The sequence below is a fragment of the Trachemys scripta genome, chromosome 2 (assembly GCF_013100865.1).
Source record: "Trachemys scripta elegans isolate TJP31775 chromosome 2, CAS_Tse_1.0, whole genome shotgun sequence".
NCBI classification, from domain to species: domain Eukaryota; kingdom Metazoa; phylum Chordata; order Testudines; family Emydidae; genus Trachemys; species Trachemys scripta.
Window position 1 is genome coordinate 1,656,385 of NC_048299.1, and position 22,291 is coordinate 1,678,675.

Sequence of the window (22,291 nt, forward strand, 5' to 3'; positions counted from 1 at the left end):
TGTTAGTCTGAATCTGTAAAAAGCAACAGAGGGTCCTGTGGCACCTTTGAGACTAACAGAAGTACTGGGAGCATAAGCTTTCATGGGTAAGAACCTCACTTCTTGCATCTGAAGTGAGGTTCTTACCCACGAAAGCTTATGCTCCCAGTACTTCTGTTAGTCTCAAAGGTGCCACAGGACCCTCTGTTGCTTTTTACAGATTCAGACTAACACGGCTACCCCTCTGATACTTGTCTCAGGACAGTGTGTCAAGTCTCCAGTATTGAGATCTGCTAGATGGCCATCACCAAATTCTGCATGTTGGTTATCCAGTCTTAGCCAATGCTATTTCCTTTCTTTTGACAGAAGTCTTCTCCCATGTCCAGGGTCAGGTGGAGGAGATATATAATCTCCTTTGTTTTAGATGTCCGCACTTAAAAGATGGATCCTGCTTCCCACCTTCTGCAAGGGACCTACTACATTGAAATGACTGGAATTTATTTTTATTGCTTCAAATTAAATTTGAAGGCATGTGGTGTATTTAATATAATTAATTACAAAAATATTGAGTGTTGTTCAGCCAGATCTCATTTTTCTCAGATGGTTTTTCCTATCTAGACCTATTGGCCTCGGAGTGGTGGTTTCCATCTTCCACTGACAGTTTTTCTTGAATGCATAAGAATATAAGAATGGCCATACTGGGTCAGACCAAAGGTCCATCTAGCCCAGTATCCTGTCTTCTGACAGTGGCCAATGCCAGGTGCCCCAGAGATAATGAACAGAACAGGTCATCATCAAGTGATCCATTCCCTGTGACCCATTTCCAACTTCTCCTTCTATGCTGACAAAAACAGTGGCTCCTGCCACTTTGCTCCCTATAGCATTCTAAGACACGAGTAGCAGCACCTGGATTCCTCAGTTTTTCCTGCCTTCTTCTGAAAAAGCTGTAGCAACACTTGGGCTCCTTGGCTGGCTGACCCCCTTTTCTTTTCTTAAAGATCCAGTGGGTTCCTGTGCTGCTCTGCTCTCTAGCCACTTTCTATCCAATCTCCCTTCTCACCTGGTCCATACTCCCACTTATCTGTGGCTGAGTAAGAATTTTAAGCTTAGTTTGTGGCTTTTAGAGTGTGGTGGTTCTGTTCATATCTTCTTACTCATCAGATCTGCTGCTTCTCTCAAGTCAGATTGGCTGACTTCAATGGCAAAAATAAATTTACACTTTTTTTTTACCCTGTTTGCCCTGTTTAACCAACATAGATAATGAAGGAGGAACTAGATTCTATTATGAATCAACAGTTGTTTGGGTTTGTAAACATTTAGTAAATTTAATAATTTACACTTGTGCAAATGCTTTGACAGCAATGGGATTACACTGGTGTCACTGAAAGCATAATCCGAATACAATAAGGTTTAATTTGGCCCATGGAATTTTTAGCTTACAAGCAAAAAGATTTTTTTCCCCACTGCAAACGGAGCACATTTGATCTGAAAGCCACTGAGATACAAACATGGAACCCTGCAAAGTCACTTCTCAAAAGAGATGGTAACATCAGTGCATCCTTAGTAATCTTGAGTCAGATTCAAATCTGTGGATAACCATGGACAATGTTTGCAGATTGGCTGCGGATCCAAATTTTGTATCTGCGTAGGGATCTACTGATCAGACATCTGTAAGGAGGAAATGGTTCTGAGCAGTAATGCTATGAGGAAGCAATAGTGGTTCCAGCTGTATTCTTTTTGCTTTGAAAGTCCCTTGACGAGATAAATTACAACTTCATTAAATGAAAACATTTATAAAATGAGAAGCTACAACATTAGATTTAAAATCTGATGTGTGGCATTAATTAGAGGTAGAAGTGAACTGAGATTTGCACTAAGGCAATCTTATTACTGCATGCTACTAGTGTTGAAAGTGGTGTTCTATCATATTTAGTTCCTTTAAAAAAAAAATCAATCTAGGGGATTCCTGGCTTTCTCACCTTTTGGATTACTATTCTTGGTTTATGGATGCTCATTCATCAGATCAGATGGGCCACTGTACAGAGAGCTCTCTGTATGTGTCTTATGCAGTGCTGCCACGTGGTATAATGCATACAGCACGTATAGTGTGAGAGTTGCATATTACTTCCTGTGGTTTTGTAAAAATGAGGATATTATGGAGTTGGACTAAGCATCTGCATTGCCACATGCTTCTGCAGGTTCTCCAGTTTCCTGCACTGAGGGAGCATTAGGATTCCTTTGCATGCTGCACCCTTGTTTCTTTTAAGAATGTAAAGTATCCGCAACATGACAACTCATAGCTGGAAGTGGGTGGATCTTTCATCCAAATCATGCAAGTTTTAGCTTTTCTTATAGCAGTGGTTGTTCTCTCAGTGCTGACTTTCTTAAAATTTGTAGGATCGCACTAGTAGCTGATGTGAAAGAAACATGCTGAAGTTGTTTCCCACTTCCTGGGTAAACTGAACAGATTTAAACCACCTTGATTTATCATGATTAAAATTAAATCTTTTTATTGGCAATATGAATACTGGTTTAGTTTTTCTAAGGATCTCAGAGAGAGACAGCACACAAACTCACTGCACAAGACCTTGTGGGCAGACCTTTGGTTTGGTTGTGGGAGTTTGGGTAAAGAACCCAAACTGCTTCAGGAAGAGATTTCTGGATATGAGAGAGAGGAGTCTGTTATGCATCTTCTCTATTGGTATTTATACAACCTAAGTGACAAGGATGTTCCTGTATTGGCTGAAGGTGACTCAAGTCCTCAGCTGTGATCATGGAAGGCCTGATCCTGTGTGACCTGACTTCTGACTTAGAGCTGGGTCCTGCTTGGTGCTGAATGCCCTAAATGTCCATTTGAAGTCAGCAGTGAAGTATTATGCCTCGTATGTCAGATTTTTCTGCTTTAAGCCAATTCAGTGTGCTTTGTGCAGTATCTAATTATCTAGTAATTCAATATTATTACTGATGCAAACAAAATCTTTTATGTTGTTAGATGCCAAAACGTGTGTTCAGATGAAATGGCCTCGTGTTTTTAAGGATGCTGTCAAAGTTAGTAGGACTAGAGTAATATACTTCAATTGACCCCTTTTGAAGGGCTTTTCTGTGAACATGAGTGTTTATACAAAATTATACATGCGTGCTAACAGCTGCTAAGCTGAAACTGTCTTGTTAAGGGTCTTAACCGCAAGGAGTCCTGCATTTTGGGAAACAAATTCCTGTATTCCTTACTATAAGTCTGTAATATAGGACAAACCTGGGGCCGGTTTTGTTTAATATCTTTATTAATGATCTGGAGGATGGTGTGGACTGCACTCTCAGCAAGTTTGCAGATGACACTAAACTAGGAGGCGTGATAGATACACTAGAGGGTAGGGATCGGATACAGAGGGACCTAGACAAATTAGAGGATTGGGCCGAAAAAAACCTGATGAGGTTCAACAAGGACAAGTGCAGAGTCCTGCACTTAGGACGGAAGAATCCCATGCACTGCTACAGACTAGGGACCGAATGGCTAGGTAGCAGTTCTGCTGAAAAGGACCTAGGGGTCACAGTGGACGAGAAGCTGGATATGAGTCAACAGTGTGCTCTTGTTGCCAAGAAGGCTAACGGCATTTTGGGCTGTATAAGTAGGGGCATTGCCAGCAGATCGAGGAACGTGATCGTTCCCCTTTATTCGACATTGGTGAGGCCTCATCTGGAATACTGTGTCCAGTTTTGGTCCCCACACTACAAGAAGGATGTGGAAAAATTGGAAAGAGTCCAGCGGAGGGCAACAAAAATGATTAGGGGTCTGGAGCACATGACTTATGAGGAGAGGCTGAGGGAACTGGGATTGTTTAGTCTCCAGAAGAGAAGAATGAGGGGGGATTTGATAGCAGCCTTCAACTACCTGAAGGGGGGTTCCAAAGAGGATGGAGCTCGGCTGTTCTCAGTGGTGGCAGACGACAGAACAAGGAGCAATGGTCTCAAGTTGCAGTGGGGAGGTCCAGGTTGGATATCAGGAAAAACTATTTCACTAGGAGGGTGGTGAAACACTGGAATGCGTTACCTAGGGAGGTGGTGGAGTCTCCTTCCTTGGAGGTTTTTAAGGCCCGGCTTGACAAAGCCCTGGCTGGGATGATTTAGCTGGGAATTGGTCCTGCTTTGAGCAGGGGGTTGGACTAGATGACCTCTTGAGGTCCCTTCCAACTCTGATATTCTATGATTCTATGACAAGCCCACCATTGTAGGCTGTAAGTAGTATATTTAATATACTTTCTAGAAATAAATAAATAGGGATTGCCTGTGCATGGAGTGTAAATGGTACTCAATATCTTAACTCCTTTCCTTTAAAAAAAAACCAAAACAAAACTGGAGGCACTTTTCAGGGAAAACTGATATGGTTTTAGAGTGCTGCAGAGAAAGAGGGATGACTTACTGTTTGCTTATACTTCAGCAGGCAATGGTAACTTCTCCTGCTGTGGCCCATTTCTAAGAAAAGCTGACTTATGACAGGAGAAATGGGAACTATGGCAGAGCTGTTTCTATTCTTACAACCACAGGTTTCACTCTGTGTGAGTATGGGTCGCTGAAAGAAAACAAATGGTTGTATCACATCAGTGTGTCAAAACTGAGCCTAGAGTAAAGGACAGGAACTGCAGCGACTTAAAAGGCCTGGACTATGCTACAAAGTTAGGCTGACATAAACAGTCTTGTGTCGATCTGAGTGTGCACGTGTCTATCCTTAAATTTTGCCTCCCACTGATGTAAGCTCTCCATTATGCCAACTTAGTAACACTGTTTAGCCCTTGTCAAGGTACTGAGGTTGATGCAGCGCAAATGCAGACTGTGTTACCTACGTTGACCCTACCAGTCCTCCAGCAGCTGTCCCAGAATGCCTGACACTGATTGCTCTGGTCACAGTTGGGAACTCTCCTGCACAGGGGTCAGTGAGACCAGAAGCCGCACTCCTCCACCCCCCAGGCCTTTTCCAGATTGTCCATCTTTGCATGCATACCTGGCATCCCTCCACTGTTATGTGCAACTGGCCAGCTGAGCGTGCTAGCTAAATGCTCGAAACACACTCTGGTCTTGCATATGCAGAAGATATTGGAACTTCTGGGCCTGTGGGGAGAAGAGGCTGTGCAAGCACCGCTACGGACCAGCTGTAGAAACGTGGACATCTATGAGCAGATTACATGAGGATGCAGGAGAAGGGGTAAGACGGGTAAGCAGCAATGCTGCATGAAATCATAGGAACTGAGGCAGGCATATCAAAAGCTAGGGAGGCCAACAGTTGATCTGGTGCCAAGCTGTAGACCTGCCTTTTTTGCAAAGAGCTGCATGCCATACTTGGCAGAGACCACCACCCTGCACACCATCGCGGATATCTCCAAGGAGCTTGAGTCACAGCGAGGATGTGGAAGAGGAGGATGAGACATGTAACTGGGGGATCCAACTCTGCCATCAGCCAGGACCTGTTTGAGACTTCATCACAGTCCAGTCAGTCCTTGCAGTTGACCAAAGGCAAGTCTGATGGAGGTGAAGGAATATTGGGTAAGTGTCAATTTATTTGCTCTTAAAGTGATGATGTCCCCAACTTAGCGTGATACAGCTATTGACTTTTCATTAATTTACTTGTACTAGAAGAGGTAGCGATACAACAAAGAGAAGTAGAGTATCTGCTTTTCATTCTCCTTTAGAGTTAGATGGGGGAGAGGGGGTACATGGAGAAGTTTGTGCATAGGGATGTCCCTTGAATCCTCCTGAGAGATCTTGATGAAAATGCCATGGAAGTACTCTCCTGAAGGTTTCTAGGGATGGCAGCCGTATTTCTTCCTCCCGCGGTAGGACACTATCTCATGCGAAAAGAACAGGAGTACTTGTGGCACCTTAGAGACGAACAAATTTATTTGAGCATAAGCGTTCGTGGCCTACAGCCCACTTCTTCGGATGCATAGAATGGAACCTATAGTAAGGAGATATATATACATACAGAACATGAAAAGGTGGAAGGTGCCATATCAACTGTAAGAGGCTAATTAATTAAGATGAGCTATATCAGCAGCTATATCTCATGCCAGTTGAAGATAACTTTTGCAGGCATTATGGCTAACAGCATATGGGCCCAGGTGGCTTAGGGATGCCAGCAGCAGCTGTGCTCTGTGCCTTTGTTACTCAGGAGTGAGAGATCTGCTGCAATCGCCACTGTCTGTGGAAAATGGTGCCAGGATTCAGTGCCGTTGCTCTGTACTCATAGTGTCATGCAGCTGAGTATTTCCCTCAACCCTGGTGGGCCACACTCCGAAGCAGAAGTGTTAGTAAACATGTCTTGTTTAACACTTTAGGGGAAGTAAGGGAAGGGGAGAGTTCTTAATTTTGACTTTCACATTCTGTTGTGAGTATACTGACAATGGTACCTCTGTGTTTTATCTGTAGCAGCTGCCGCAGTGGCCTTGAGAAGTTCCCCCTCCATACCACAGAAACCTTGAGCCAGGGAAGGAGAAGAAAGAAGAGGTCTCGAGATATGTTCAGTGAGCTCCTGCAAGCCAGTGCTACATCAGACTGTGAACACGGGCTGGAAGATGAATTTTGCAAGTAGCCTTGAGAGAGAGAGAGAGAGAGAGAGAGAGAGAACAGACAGGAGACAGGCTGAGGGGTCCCAGCAAGAAAAGGAGAGAGAGAGAGAGATGCATCAGGATGTAATCGGGCTTCTCCGGCAGCAAATCCAGATGCTGCAGACTGTTGTGGACCTACAGGTTCAAAAATCCCAGTCTCGCCTCCCTTTGCAGTCCATGGAAAACTCCAGTATAGCAGCTCCCTACAATCACATTTCATGTGGTATCAGGGGGACATTAAGGACAACCACAGATATACTGACCTCTGAGAACCATGGTTGCTGTATGTGTAGCTAGCGTGGACATGAATATTTCTTCCCCTACTCTAAGCTCTGTTCCATAAATTTATTAAGCTAATAATGTATTTGCTTTTAACATGCACAGAATTTTTTTTGAATTTTTGGTTACTCAATAAAACTACTATTTGGAAAATAATCTTCATTCGTTCCCAACATATGCTGCAGAACGCCTGGCAGTAGTGAAAACACCACTTAGTTGTTATTGTACAGTATGACATGACTCATAGGATCAGTGGGGAGAAAGTGTGGTCATAAATATACAGCAAGCGCCAGAAAATTAAGTTCATTGTCAGTGTAATATTCATAGATGTGTACTACGCAATAGACAATTCCTAACAGGCCCCAAAACTGCAGGGCCTGGTGGAGTACGGTACACCACTATGCATTACTGTGGCTCACTGTTAAAGTGCTCTTTCAAAGCCTCTGAGCCGTATAGCTCTGTGTTGAGCTCTTTTGTGTCTGGCTGTTCAAACTCAGCAGACAGCTGCTCCACCTCTGTCTTCCAATCTGACGTCCGACTTTCCCCTTTAGCTTCCCAGATATTATGCAGGACACATCAGGCAGCTACAAGCATTGAGATATTTTTCTCCCTGAGATGCAGTCTTGTGAGTAAACAATGTCAGCGCCCCTTCAATCTACCAAAGGCACATTCAACTGTCATTCTGCACCTGTTGATCTGGTAGTTGAATCCTTCTTTGGTGCTATCAAGTGGCTGGTGTATGGCTTCATGAGCTAGAGGAGTAAGGGGTAGACTGGATCCCCCAGGATTACTACTGGCATTTCAACATCAGTAATCTACTGATTGGGAAATAAAGTCCCTACTTGTAGCTTTCTGTACTGTCCTATGTTAAAGATGAGTGTCATTCACCTTCCTTTACCATCCAACACTGATGTCGGTTAAGCAACCCCGGTGATCCACAAGCATCATCGTAGGAAAGTAGCCTTTCTGTTGATGTACTTGGTAGCAAAGTGGTCTGGTGCCAAAATAGGGATGTGTGTGCCGTCTATCTCTCCACCGCTCAGGAACCCCATTTCTGAAAATCCACCCACTATGGTCCTGCACATTGTCGAGAGTCACAGTCCTTTGTGTAAGGAGACCGCTAATGGCCTGGAACACTTGCATGACAATGGCCCCCACAATCAATTTTACAACTCCAACTAAATGATTTCTCATTGACTGGTAGCAATCCAGCATTGCAAGTTTCCACAGTGTGATCGCCACTCACTTCTCTGCTATCAGTGTGGCTCTTATTCTGGTGTCCCTGTGCTGGAGGAGTGAGCTCAGCACACAGATCCAGGAATGTGGCCTTGCGCATCTGAAAGTTCTGCAGCCACTGCTAGTCTTCCCAATCCTGCATTATGCTGTGAAACCACCAGTCAGTGCTTGTTTCTCGGGCCCAACAGCTGCTCTGTGAACGCCACCAACAGCCTTGAATTAGTTCTCACTGTGGCCCACAGCAATCTGCCCTCCAGGAAATCATCACATTCCCTGTGGCTCTGCAAATACTGGAGGATCATGTGAACCGTGCTTGCAATGCTCATGACAATAGTGCAGAGGTGTGCAGGCTCCATGCTTCTGTCAGAAATGATGAACAGTGACAAGTCCCTCATGGGTTTGTGGGATTTTCAAAATAGGAGTAAAAATTATAGGGTAAAGATGGCATTATGGGATTGAGAAAGTAGTATGATGGGAACTTAACTCTGCAGTCCCAGTCATCCCTGCATGACTCATTTCTGTCCCATTATGCAAACTTCCCAAAAGACAGTGTACTGAATGGTGGCAAGCTACAGACTGGAATTACCTACCCATAGTGCACTGCACTGTGCATCAAAACAAGCATTTCTGGTGAGTATATGCAGTGGCGATGCAAGGAGCCAAGTAAGCATACAGACAAGTGATATACTGACTGCAGCAGCTTTATGCCTAAATAATTCACATTGGGGGAAATCTGGAATGTAGACATGCCCAAAGAAGATTAACGAAAGAAATGTTTGACCTTAGGAAGAGCTTCTTAATTGAATCCCTTGATGGCAGGAGAGAGTAAAATAGAGTTCATGCTCGGGGGTCTGGGGAGTATAAATGCTAGCAAATCCGAGTACCATCCCTAGCTTCTCACGTCAGATCTTCTCCCGTTCTAGTCTAGGGGTAAAGTTCATTTGCTACAAATCATAAGAACAGTGAATCCTTTCTAAAGTTGCTGTATTTCAAAGCAGTGATCTGGATGGTTGTGAAAAGCTCGCTTCCAGTGTCTGTCCTAGCTGGAGACAGTGTGGATTCCTACAAGGATCAGACTTCAGCAAGCAGTCTGCTGTCTGCATTACATGGCTGACAGAGGGTGGTGTTTGTAATATATAGTCTGTTTCCCTAAGAAGAATATCTCCTTTGCCAAAATCTGTAGGAGGCAAGTTTCTGTGCACAGAAAACATATGTATTCAACATAAGATGTAAATAGTCTGCCTACTATATAGTGCCCATAAAAATGCCTTCTGAAAGCCCTTGCTCTGTCTCCACCTGTCTCTTCATCTTCTTGTTTGTGGATGGGGAAGGGGATTGAGTCTTGATCTCTGACTATGATATTATAATTTAAATACTCTCCGCATACAGAGAGTTTGGAGAGGAATGGTACACAAGAATCAATTCTACTGACAGTCTTCCTTCAGCTGCTCTGCTCCTCTAGCTCGGTGAGTTGCAAAATAAAATGAGTTGGGGTGTGATGAACTGAAATATAAATATAAATTTATTTATTTATTTTTAATGAAACATGGTGCAAGCCTCTGTTTGATTATGAGGGGTTACTTGCTATCGAGTTGTGTTAAAGGAACTGTAAATGGGAAAACCCACAGGAAATGAAACTATGGCGAAGATAAGAGCCCCAGGTACACACCTTCAAGCAGCTAAGATAACGCCTGTGTCATCAGTGGGGGATAAACTATCTCAGTCCATCTAGGCTAGAATGGTTTACTTTTCCCAAGGCCTAGTCTGGGATCAAAGGAGATGTAAAACCCCAAAGATCCTAGGGGGTTGAGCAGGGAGAGGCTGCCAAGGGTGAATCAGTGAAAAGCTCACAGGCTGGCAAGCAGTTAGACAGACAGAGGGAATGTGCAGCGTGCAGAACAGTATATTCTATTTTCTATTCTACATTGATGAGTGTGGTATAAGAATCTATCAGTCCATCCTCATCATCATATCCACTCATTATACTCCACACCTGAACATAGCCATTATATGAACATCATACCCTCATATCTCAATGTCTGTACTTTGACCCATCAACCTTTTACCCCCAATCGGGGATATTGCAGATTCTGTATTCCTTACGAGACCTGATCTTAAACCGAACTTCGCACCCTCGATAATCTGTACATTATTCCCTGATAACCAGAAACTTCTATGCTTAATCTCTGTACTATTCACTTTTTTTAAACATCTTAATAAAATTTTTTAAATCTGAGTGCCTTCCAGTAGTGTGATAGTCAATGTGACTACACATCAGTCACATGTTGTTTGTACTCTCATCCTCTCCCCCAGAAGAGAAGTGTGTGCAGTAAAATGTCATGTTTTGGTAGGGTTTTATGTTTTTTTTTTTTAAATGTATGTTGCTATGTCTTTGTGAGAAGGCAAAATCAAAGAAATATGCCATGCACTTGGAGCAGAAGGTGTTAAGGTTTGTGATGGTCTTTAGTTCCTGGGGAGGGGGAGGGGGGGTGTTAATTCCACAGTCTCAGTCAGGCTTGAGAAAGCGCTGTCTCCTGTACTACAGATGAGATATACCCTTATTATAAAGAGTTCATTGTGGCAGAGTATAACTGTCGACCAGTTTCTTCATCCTGGAGCTTTAGGCAATCTTTTAGCTATCCTGGGCCAGGCCATGAAGTGCCTTGAAGGTAAAGACTGAGACCTTGATTAGAAATTTTGTGGGAAACAAGTGTACAGAGTGGAAGACAGATTTGATGTGGTCACGGTAGCCTGGGTGGCTGAGGAGATGCGCTGCAGTGTTCTGTACTAGTTGAAGTTTCCGAAGTGTTTGAAGGCTTCATGCCCAGGTATATCACATTGCTGTAGTCCTTCCCAGAAGTGACAAAAGCGTGAATAACTGAGGCTAGGTCATCATCTGTCAGGATGGGATGGAGTCTCCTAGAAAACTGAAAATGATACTCACAGATGCTGCAGTCCATTTCTCCCTGCATGAGACAGAGTTAGCTGGTATGAGGGGCACTTACAAAGGTGTAAATAACACCTATACATGTAGGTCTTCTGTAGTTTTTAGTTGTTGTGCTAACCTGCTTTGTACCTTTTGAGGAATGCTGCCTTCAGTGGGAGAAAGGCTGAGCAGGAATGAGTGCTGTTTCTGCTACTGCTGTGCTCCTAGGGCAAGGGGGATGGTGTCACCTGTCACTCTGAAGCCATCTCCTGAGTCAACTGAGGAAGTAAACCTCTGAAGTGAATTTCAAGATTCTTTCTTGGCTGGGAAGTAGGCTGAGATCCTCAGAACCACTTGAGGTTTGCCCATTGGCACAGGATAGTTTTGTGCTGGCACATCAGTCTGCCAGTTTGCTATGCCTTCAGAGACTCCATTAGAGATAAATTTTATATTAAGTTCCAATAACATGACTTAAGTCTTCCAGTTAGTTGTGCTGATGTTGCATAACTACCACATAACTTATGAAATTAAACATCAGGATATTTACTTCCCATAAGTGTACAGAAAGTCAGTTTCTGTAATGCCTCACTTGCTGTATAGGTTTGAATGTGCTAAATCTTCCATCCTATTTAATGGAGATTAGGTTGACCCAATCCATCCATTCTTTTGCAAATGAGGATCATGCAATCTTTTTTGATGCAATATCGCTAGAACTTAGTCTAGATGGGACCATCCCAGATGATGCCCTAAACATTATAAACAGTTTCTTCTCTAAGCACCACCTATGCTGCAGCTTCTGCCTCTGATTAGATGCTGTTCTGTTGTGGTGGCTCAGTAGTGTAAATAGTTATCATCCTGGAGAGTGTGTGACTAGGCAGGCTTTGAAGGAAAGCAACAGAAAATATTTCCACGGAACAATGGCTGCTTAACTGTTTCTGAAATGTTTGGATTGGACATAAACCAAGGCTCTTCTTACAGTCCAAGAGATATGGGGACACATTGGTTTGCAGGCCATCTGGAGTTGGCTTTAGATGCTTACTCAGCCTTTATTATCCAAGGGCAGATGAATGTTAGTAGGGCCTATATTTCAAGTCAGTAATAGTTTCCATCTGAGTAGGAGGATGGCCATGATTTACTATTCTGGGCAGTTCTAAACTCTGCTGTTGAGAGGAAGCTCTGCTAACAAATAACTCAAGACTTTGAGACTAATACAAATAATAAAAAGGATGCCGATGTCTTCACTGGCTGAATGAAAACTGCAAGCTGGTGGAAATATTTTAGTATTGTGATAAACAGTTGATTGCAATGTGTACTCAGAGGACTGTGTGGTCATGAACACATGGAAGTTTGTAAAAACGGGGGGCTGAGCCCTTTTTGGGACTTGTCTATAAATAATTGTTCAAATTGATGGTTATTCACAAAATGAAATTACGAGTCTTGGGACTTGTTGCATTGGCATTGACCTGGAATAGAAGATAGTATTACTGGAATGAACAGTCTGTGACTCCTATGAGGTATACTTTGTGAACGGTCATGGTTACAAACAAATGCCAGGAGTCAGGTTTCCATCTGTAAATAGAGTGCATTTCTAGCTCCAATTCTGTCATTCATAGATTGTAAGGTCAGAACGGACCTCTGTGATCATCTAATCCAGTGAGTTTCACCTTTTTTTCATTTGTGGACCCCTAAAAAGTTTCAAATGGAGGTGTGGACCCTTTTGGAAATCTTAGACATGGTCTGTGGACCCCCATGGGTCCGCAGACCATACGTTGAAAACATCTAATCTGACCACCTGCATAACACAAACCATAGAACTTCCATGAAATAATTGCTGTTTGAACTAGAGCCTATATGTTAGGAAAACATCCAATCATGATTTAAAAATTGCCAGTGATGAAGAATCTGCCACAGCCCTTGGTATATTGTTCCAGTGCTTAATTACTCTCACTGTTAAAATGCGCCTTATTTCTAGTCTGAATTTTTCTAGCGTCAGCTTCCAACCGTTGTATTTTGGTTTGCTAGATTGAAGAGCCCATTATCAAATTTTTGTTCCCCATATAGCTACTTATAGACTCTGAACCCTTAATCTTCTCTTTAAATAGATTGAACTCCTTCTGTCTACCAAAAAAGAAAGATCAGGGACAGTGAGGGTCCGCTGCTCAATGAAGGAAGGTAAGCTGGTAATGGAAGGTGATAGGAAGGCAGAACTGCTCAATGCCTACTTTGTTTCAGTCTTGTCACAAAAGATATGTGACTGGATGACTGGTAAAATTACCATAGACAATAAAGGGGAAGAGATGCAGATCAGGATAAGAACACCTCAGAGATCCTTTGACTAATTTGAATGAATTCAAGTCAGCAGGGCCTGATGCTATCCACCCCAGGGTGCTGAAGGAATTAACTGAAGAATCTTGGAGCCATTCATGGATGACAGGAGAGGTGCTGGAAGACTGGAGAAGGGTTAACATATTGTCCGTCTTTAAAAAGGGGAAAAAGGAGAAGCTGGGGAACTATAGACCAGTCAGCCTGACCTTGATACCTGGGAACCTACTAGACTCTAGTAACTAGAGCAATGTCTAAAACATTCAATTTGCGAATACCTGGAGGATGAAGGGGTAATCCTCAGCAGCCAGCATGGATTTACTAAGAACAAATTATGCCAAACCAACTTGATTTTCCTCTTTGACAGGGTAACTGGTTTGGTGGATAGGGGGAATGCTGTGGACATAATATATGTGGACTTTAGCAAGGCTTTTGACACAGCCCCACATAACATTCTGATAAGTAAGCTGGAGAAATGCGGGCTCAGCGGAAATACTATTAAGTGGATACGTAATTGGTATTACACAAACAACGGCAAACAAAGAATAGCTATTAATTGAATGATGTCAGTTTGGAAGGAGGACTCAAGTGGGGTTCCACAGGGACCTGTTCTTGGTCCGGTGTTGTTTAACATCTTTATTAATGATCTGGATGTAGGAATAGAGACCATACTGATCAAATTTGCAGATGAGACACAGCTGGGTGGCGGGGGTTGCCAACATTTTGAAGGATAGAGCTCAAGTTCAAATTGATCTTGATAAATTGGAGAACTGGACTATAGACAACAAAATGAAATTCAACAAAGACAAATGTAAGATGCTACATTTAGGGAAGAAAAACCAAGTGCACAAATACAGAATGGGGGATAACTGGCTTGGCAGCAGCACTGCTGAGAAGGATCTGGGAGTTGTGGTAGATCACAACCTCAACATGAGTCAACAATTTGATGCTGTTGCAAAAGAAGCAAATGCAATTTTAGGTTGCAATAAGAGGCATAACATGCAAGGCACGGGAGGTGATTGGACCACTCTACTCGGCGCTGGTTAGGCCTCAGCTGGAGTACTGTGTCCAGTTTTGGTCACCAATGTATGGAAAGGCTATAGAGAAATTGAAAAGGATCCAGAGGTGAGCGACAAAGATGATCAAAGGGATGGAAAGAAGAAAGGCTGAAGGGACTCGGTATGTTTCGTTTGGAAAAGAGGAGATTAAGGGGGGACATGATAGCAGTCTTCAAATACTTGAAAGGCTGCCATAAAAAAGATGGAGAAAAGCTGATCTGTCTGGCCACAGAGAGCAGGATAAGAGGCAGTGGGTTCAAACTACAGGGTAGCAGATTTAGATTAAATTTTGGGAAGAACTTCCTAACTGTAAGTACAGTAGGACAATGGAACAGGCTGCCTAGGGAGGTTGTGGAAACTCCTTCACCAGAGGTTTTCAAAGGCAGGCTGGGTAGCCATCTGTCTTGCATGGTTAGACGCAACAAATTCTGCATCTTGGCAGTGGGTTAGACTAGATGACCCTTGCGGTCCCTTCTGACCTTATGGTTTTATAAGTCTACCACCACAAAGCATGTTTTCTAATCCTTTAATCATTCTTGTGACTCTTCTCTGAACCCTCTCCAATTTATTAGCATCCTTCTTGAACTATGGTTACTAGAACTAGATGCAGTGTTCCAATAATGGTCATGCCAGTGCTAAATACAGAGATAATATAACCTCTCTACTCCTCCTTGACATTACCCTATTTATGCACCCAAGGGTCTCATTAGCCTTTTTTTGGCCCACACCATTGTACTGGGAGCTCATGTTCAACTTACTATCCACCATGACCCTTAAAATTTTTTCAGAGTCATTGCTTCCCAGGATAGAGTCCCCCATCCTGTAAATGTGGCCTACATTCTTTGTTCCCAGATGTATACATTTACATTTGGCCATATTAAAATATAGATTGTTGCCTTGCGCCTAGTTTATCAAATGATCCAGATCACTCCGACAGTAACCTGGCCTCTTTATTATTTACCACTCCCACAGTTTGTGTCATCCGCAAACTTTCAGTGGTGGTTTTGTTTTCTTCCAGGTCATTGATAAAAATGTTAAATAGGGCCAAGAACCAATCTCCACAGGACCCACTGGAAACATACCTGCTGGAAAATAATTCCCTGTTGACAGTTACGTTTTGAGACCTGTAACTTAGTCAGTTTTTAATCCATTTAATGAGAGTTCCATGTTGATTTTGTATCATTCTAGTTTCTTAATCAAAATGTGTGGTACCAAGGCAAATGACTACAGAAGTCTAAATATATTCCATCATTATTATTATTTTTATCAACTAAACTTGTAATCTCATTGAAAAGAAGATATCAAGTTAATTTGACAGGATTTCCATAAACCCATGCTGATTTGCATTAATGACAGTACCCCTCCTTTAATTTTTTAATAATCAAGTCCCATATCAGCCAGTCCATTTGTGACGTTCCCCTCTGATGTTATCTGGACCAGTGATCTGCTAGGTCACTCCAATCCTTGACTCTGAGCCAGCCTTACCCTGCTCTGCTGTGAGAACCCCTACTCCTGGGCTGTTCACGCACAGCCTCTGGCATGTAAGCTGATCCTTGGGTTGTGCAACCGAATTACACTAGCCAATATCTCCGGTTCCAGACACAACCCTAGGAACCTCCATCTTATAGTGCCCAGTTATGCCTGCTGGACACTGCAAGCTTATATGAGTTTGTCAATTTAACAAAGAAATTGATAGGTATCAGGCTTGTTATCCTAAGGGGAGCCTCTGACACACTTCAAACCAAACATACTGTTTCAGGTAGAATAAACAAATTTATTAACTATAAAGATAGATTTTAAGTGATTATAAGTCAAAACATAAGTCAGATTTGGTCAAATGAAATAAAAGCAAAACGCATTCTAAGCTGATCGTAACACTTTCAGTGCCCTTACAAACTTAGATGCTTCTCACCACAGGCTGGCTGGTTGCTCTTCAGGCAGGCTCTCCACTTTGATCAGTGCTTTAGTCACTTGGTGTGGTGTCTGTAGCTGGACGTGGAGAGAGAGAGAGCATGGCAAATGTCTCCCCCTTTTATCATATCCTTTCTTCCCTCTTGGCTTTGCCCTCCTCCCCTTCTCCTTCCCCCCCCCCCCCACACTTCAGAGTCAGGTGAGCCTTACCTCATCGCAGTTCCAAATTGACCAAAGTCTCCTTTCTCAACCCCCCTCCAGACCTTGTGTCCCAATCTATTCCTGACCTCCTGCATTCAGATCAGGTGGTGGTTCTTCCACATTGCCTGAATAGCAGAAGAGGGGTCACTGAGAGCACAGGAGAAACAGGCTCCCTGTTCTCAGTTCCAGTGCCCAGCCCCATCCTGGCTTGGACCTGCTGGGAGCAGCCATTACAGGGAAAGACTGGCTTTGACCCTGAAGCCTTGGGCTGAAGAGCCTGCTCTGTGGGGATGGCACATCTGCCATCTGGTCAGCACTAGGAGCTGTGAGAGGATTGAGCATGCTCATGGAGGACAGAATCTTCTGAAATGTTAGCTGCTAACATCAAAGTTTCAACTGATCATGTGTGAACTGCCACTTTTTTCACAGGCTTATAACTTGGCCAAATTTGGGCAGATGTTCACTGGGTTGGCAAAAGACTACCTCTGCCAAATTTCAAGTCCCTACTCCAAAGCATGTGGGCGCTAGAGGTTATCAAAGGGTTGCCAGAACTTTTTAACATGGGTAAAATTTATTTCTTATTCAAGTAGTGTCCCTATGGGTGCTCCACTGTAGGTGCATTTGCGTCCCTGTGCTGCTGATCGGAGAACTTTGGTAGCAGTGTCCATTCGGCCTGCACATGCGCTGTCCCTGCCCTCGTGCTCTGACACCAGGCTAACCAGTGCAGCATGGGCAAACCCCCCTCAGTTCCTTCTCTACCACAAAGTCCTTAACAAGAGCTGCAAAGTAGAGGGGAGGTGGATGGGTCACGGAGCACCCATTGTGGGACACATCTCGAAGAACCATCATTACTGCACAAGTAATAATGGTTAGTTTTCCCTAGCTTCATTCTCAGAAATGGCTGAACCAGTTTGGCTGAAATTAAAAGCCTGAGGCAGAAACCCAGAACATAAAATAGCAGTCCGGATGGTTCATTTGGCAAAGTTTTATAAGCAACTGAAAACAGGGTCTTATATAATGGAAAGTGGGCAACTTTAGTAACAGGTGGCACTTACCAGCCACACCTGTGATCAGCAGCAGCACCTGAACTCTGAAACTGCCATGTTCTGTTGATGAAGTCTATAGATGTCTCTCCCTTTTATCATGTCCTTTCTTCCCTCTTGGCTCCCCTGTCAGAGTCAGGTGAGCATTACCTCATCACAGTTCCAAGCTGATCAAGGGAAGGGGGGTAACTCCCTCAAGAGTCTAACAGATTCTTTTGTTGCTGCCTAGGCCAGCGTCCTTTGTTCCTGTGAGGCTGGGCTGGGTTTGTCCCATACCTGCCCTGATGAGATGTGAACTGCCTCTCTGCTCTTGGAGAGTTTTTGCCGGGTTTATTTTAAGCCACAAGGATATATTTTCAGCCTCATAACTACATACATGAAATTATAACCTATAGCATTAGTTAACAATTACTATAACATCATTATAACAACCATGCTCAGTGAATCATGAGCCTTCCGAAGACACCCAACATGACAAACTTTGCATTGGATACCACACAATCCATTTTATAAAGATGAACATGGCGGTGTAGGGTGTTTCCGCCCCCGTCCCCCCCAAGGTACAGAGCATCACACCATTATCTTGCCAGGGATCAGTATCTGGCTGACTGGTCTTTAGTTACCTCAGTCATCCTCTTTATTCTTTTTAAATATTGCCACAACATTAGATTTCTTCCCATCTTCTGGAACTCTCCCAGTTTTCCAAGAGTTAAGAACCAACATTAATGGTCCAGCAAACTTTTCAGCCAGCTCTCCTAAAACTCTAGAATGCAGGCTATCTGGACCTGTTGATTTAAAAATGTCCAACTTTAGCAGCTGCTCTTTAATATCCTCCTCTTAGAAAGGAAAGTGTTTCATCATCATGATATGTCTATATCTGATTTTTCCAAAACACAGAACAGAAATATTTATTAAACACTTGGCTTTTCTGCATTATTGACAATTCTACCATTTCCATCTAGGAGTGGACTAATATACACCTCTACCCTGATATAACGCTGTCCTCGGGAGCCAAAAAATCTTACCGCGTTATATAGAACTTGCTTTGATCCGCTGGAGTGTGCCCCCTCCCCCCTCTTCCCCCCGGAGCACTGCTTTACCGCATTGTATCTGAATTCATGTTATATTGGGTCGTGTTATATCTGGGTAGAGGTGTAATTATTTTGATTTTTGTTCTGTTTTATTCATAATATACTTTTAAACATTCCTTATGGTCCTTAACTCTGCTGCAGGGTATTGGACTTTATAACTACTTTCCGACTATAATTTTGCTTCTGTTACTTCAGTTTTGTGACATGATTTTAGTAATAGCTATCCCTTAAATTGCTACTCAAAGATTATAGTGTTAGAAAACCATTGCTTCTTGTCGGCTTTCAAATGAAAGGATTAAAGTGTTTTGTTTATAGGTCTAACTTTTCCTGAGACAGTGGCAGCTAACCTCAGGTGTCTGCTGAAGTAGAAATAAAGCAAGGTGGTGGCTGAAATTACATCACTTTAAGGTCTGCTATCTTGTTACTTATCAGGGCTGGGACCAATACCACGGTAAACTTTTCATAAGTGACATAGTATGCTTAGGATCTTAAGTTCCATTAGATGCTTCTGAAAACTTGACCACAAATAGTTAAATGCCGTAAGCCTTTAAACATGGGACCTAGACCAAATCTTGTTCCTCAATTTTTTTCACTGTCCATTGTGACAGGCAAGGGACTGGGAGCTAAAAGAAAACAAAAATCTAAAGTTGAAAGGCTTTCAGCTTTATGAAAAATAGCTATTAAAGTTTTGTACACTTAAAAGATCACTACTGCTCCTTGAACAGCCCAGTGCTGGAAAAGGGGTACTGTTATATAAAGGTGAATATTTTGGCTAAAATCTTCAAACTTTCCAGTTCCTGCTTGAACATAATTCGGTAAATAGCAGTCTCTTGAAAACATGGGACTATTCTGAAGTATCTGTAACACTGCAGTCCACTGGCTGGAGTCAGGATTTCTGTGTGTCAGAAGCCATATACTCTTTTGATGCAGGAGGATCTGGGTTATGCTGTTGCCATAAAACTATGGTGAGCAGCATAGTGACAATTCTTAAGTCCTATGTGGCCACAGAGTTGTTACAATATTGACTGGTATAAGTACCATTTTAGTCAGCCATAATGGGTCTTGTCTGACAGAATGCATAATGACCTTATATTGCTTAGGCATATGAACTTTATAATAAATTTTATGATATGTTGAGTAAATGCGGTGGTTGAACTCTACCTTTGTTGTTACACTTTTACTCATTTTTCCTTTTCCATTTTTCCCTTCCTCATTTTTGTCTTATATATGCTTTTTTTAAAAAAAACAATAGTTTACTGGATTTTTTTAAAAGGGAGAACTAAATCTTTAAAAGAGCAGCAACTTTTTGCACAGATTATCCATGCTTCTAAATGTGGAGCAAATCTATCTGAAGCTAATCTGGATTCAGTACTTAACAGTAAATGGTTAAAAAGTTGAAGTAAACTTAATTGAGTGTATTATGGGGTTTGAAATGTCCCCATTTAGATACCCCTGTGGTATATGTTTTTATTTCTGGCCATGCTTGAAGACGTTCTTTGGATGGACAGGGCATATGAATGGGACTTTCAATACTTCTGTAGTACAGAACAGTCTAAAAATTAGTCTGGAAAAAACAGCATTTGAAAATACTGTTGAACAATAAAACTCAACTTTTTCCCCCTTGCCCCTCATTGGTGCATTCTCTTTAATCTCTTTTAAAATCCAGGAATCCACCCCACAAAGAGATCTTTGCTGTGTACACAAAGAGCTTCTGCAGTAATCGGGTGGGTTGATTAATATAGGTTGTCTGCTGAGTCTCACAGAGAGCTACATTGAACACTGATCTACATAAGGGGAAAGGATTGGAAAATCAATTACCTTATTGAGACATTAAACTAGGAGCGTTGAGATTTTTAGCATTTAATTTATTAGCGCTTTGCCTTCCAACATAAATGCTGGGAAGGCGAAAGTTTACTGTCACTAGCCAGGTCTGCTGAGGACGGCAGCATGCTGCAGAACCTCTGTGTGGAAGAAATGAAAAGCAACGCTGAGATTTAAGGTATACATCAGAGATTATGTAAAACATAATCTCCATAGGGGAGGCTGGGTGGAGTCCTGCCCAAGAACTAGATTGCCTTGTGTCAGTTGGTTTTCTGCTGCTGAGGATACTGAATTAACTCTTGGCTCTGGAGGAGACACGAGAACAAAATGTAAGATTAGGCTAATTCTTAGTTTCTAGCCATCTAGTAGTTTTTGTTTTATGATCTGATTGCAAACACTACATGAAGTTTAATGTGGATCATACAGTAAAAACACTTGATTCAGGAGAACTGTGTTGTCTTTAATTTTGTTTTCTGGGCATCTGGGAATTTCAACACCGTGAAGGCAGGTAAACACAGCTGCCAGCATCAATCTCCTAGTAGTAGTAGATCTCTTACTAAAAATATGATCTTTCTCATTCTTCAGGTTACAGAGGTGCTAAAGCATGGCTGACTTTGATAACAATCTCAGTCTTGCGGATGCTCTGACAGAACCACCAGCAGAAATTGAGGAAGAAGTGAAACGAGACTTCATTGCCACCCTGGAAGCAGAGAAATTTGATGATGTGGTTGGAGAAACAGTGGGTAAAACAGACTATATCCCCCTACTGGACGATGATGATGCAAAGGCTGGGAGCCAGGAACCAAAAAGCAAACCCCACACAGACGGTGGTCAGGTAGAAAGTAAGTGTCTATAAGCATCAGACCAAATGGTTGCACCTTACATAAATATTACAATAAGCAGACAGTGGGTTTCATGGTGTTAGGCCTCTTAAAACTTTTTGTACACCATTTTAAACTAAGCAACATCTAATGATTACACTTTGGGACTGGGAGTGAAGTGGTCTGGATTCTAATCCTGACTCTGCCTCTGTCTTGGTGTTTGATCTTGGAAAAAATCACTTATCCTCTGCCTTAATTTCCCAGCCTGTAAAATGGGGATACTTAACCTTCCTAACTCCCAGGAACTGGTATTATGGAGTTTAATGTTTGTAAAGTTCTTTGGCCTCCTCAGATGGAAGGTGCTATACGAGTATTAAACATTACTACATACGTTAAATATTTTCACCCCAAAGCTCATAAATGTATAAAGGGGGGGGGGGAAATATTATCCTTACTTTCTGTATGGAGAAACTGAGTCACAGAGGTTAAATCACTTGGCAGTACTGCCCATAATGTCAGTGGTTAAATGAGGAATAGAATCCATGTTGTCTGACAGTCTTGTGCTCTAACCACTAGACTGTACTGCCTTTCTAGCACTTCAAATTGTGCTTTGCATACCTTTGGGTGAGGGGAGGAGAAGTTTAGTCTATTGCTGCAGGAGCACTCTTCACTGTCTGTGTTTACAAACAGGTTTGGCATCATTCACTACTGACTTTGAAAATTTGCCAGCCCAAATGAATAGCAGACATAATCTGATGATTATGGGGGGAAAATATCTGCTTTTTCCAGATGGGTGGATGAATAGACTTTTTTCTGACTGAGTTAGAGGAAGGGACTGGGATTCAGGAGCCTTGAATTCTGCTCCTTTACTTGGCCACTGAGTCAGCACATACTTTTGGGCTAGTTCAGGGGTAGGCAACCTATGGCACGTGTGCCGAAGGCGGCATGTAAACTGATTTTTCAGTGGCACTCTCACTGCTCGGGTCCTGGCCCCTGGTCCGGGGGGC

At 42.6% G+C, this 22,291-nt stretch overlaps 1 protein-coding gene across 11 annotated transcripts in view; it reads left to right on the plus strand.

The window, feature by feature from the left end:
* Positions 1 to 22,291, plus strand: part of MAP4 (microtubule associated protein 4) — a 253,220-nt gene that overhangs the window by 72,976 nt on the left and 157,953 nt on the right. For 10 of the 11 annotated variants that reach the window (XM_034759705.1, XM_034759702.1, XM_034759703.1 and 7 more), the window contains exon 3: positions 21,049 to 21,305. In XM_034759705.1, coding sequence (XP_034615596.1) covers positions 21,068 to 21,305 — 238 coding nt within the window. In that variant the 5' untranslated portion in view covers positions 21,049 to 21,067. Of the gene's footprint in view, positions 1 to 13,118; positions 13,189 to 21,048; positions 21,306 to 22,291 lie in introns of all 11 variants that reach the window. The other variant, XM_034759698.1, reaches the window with a different exon arrangement.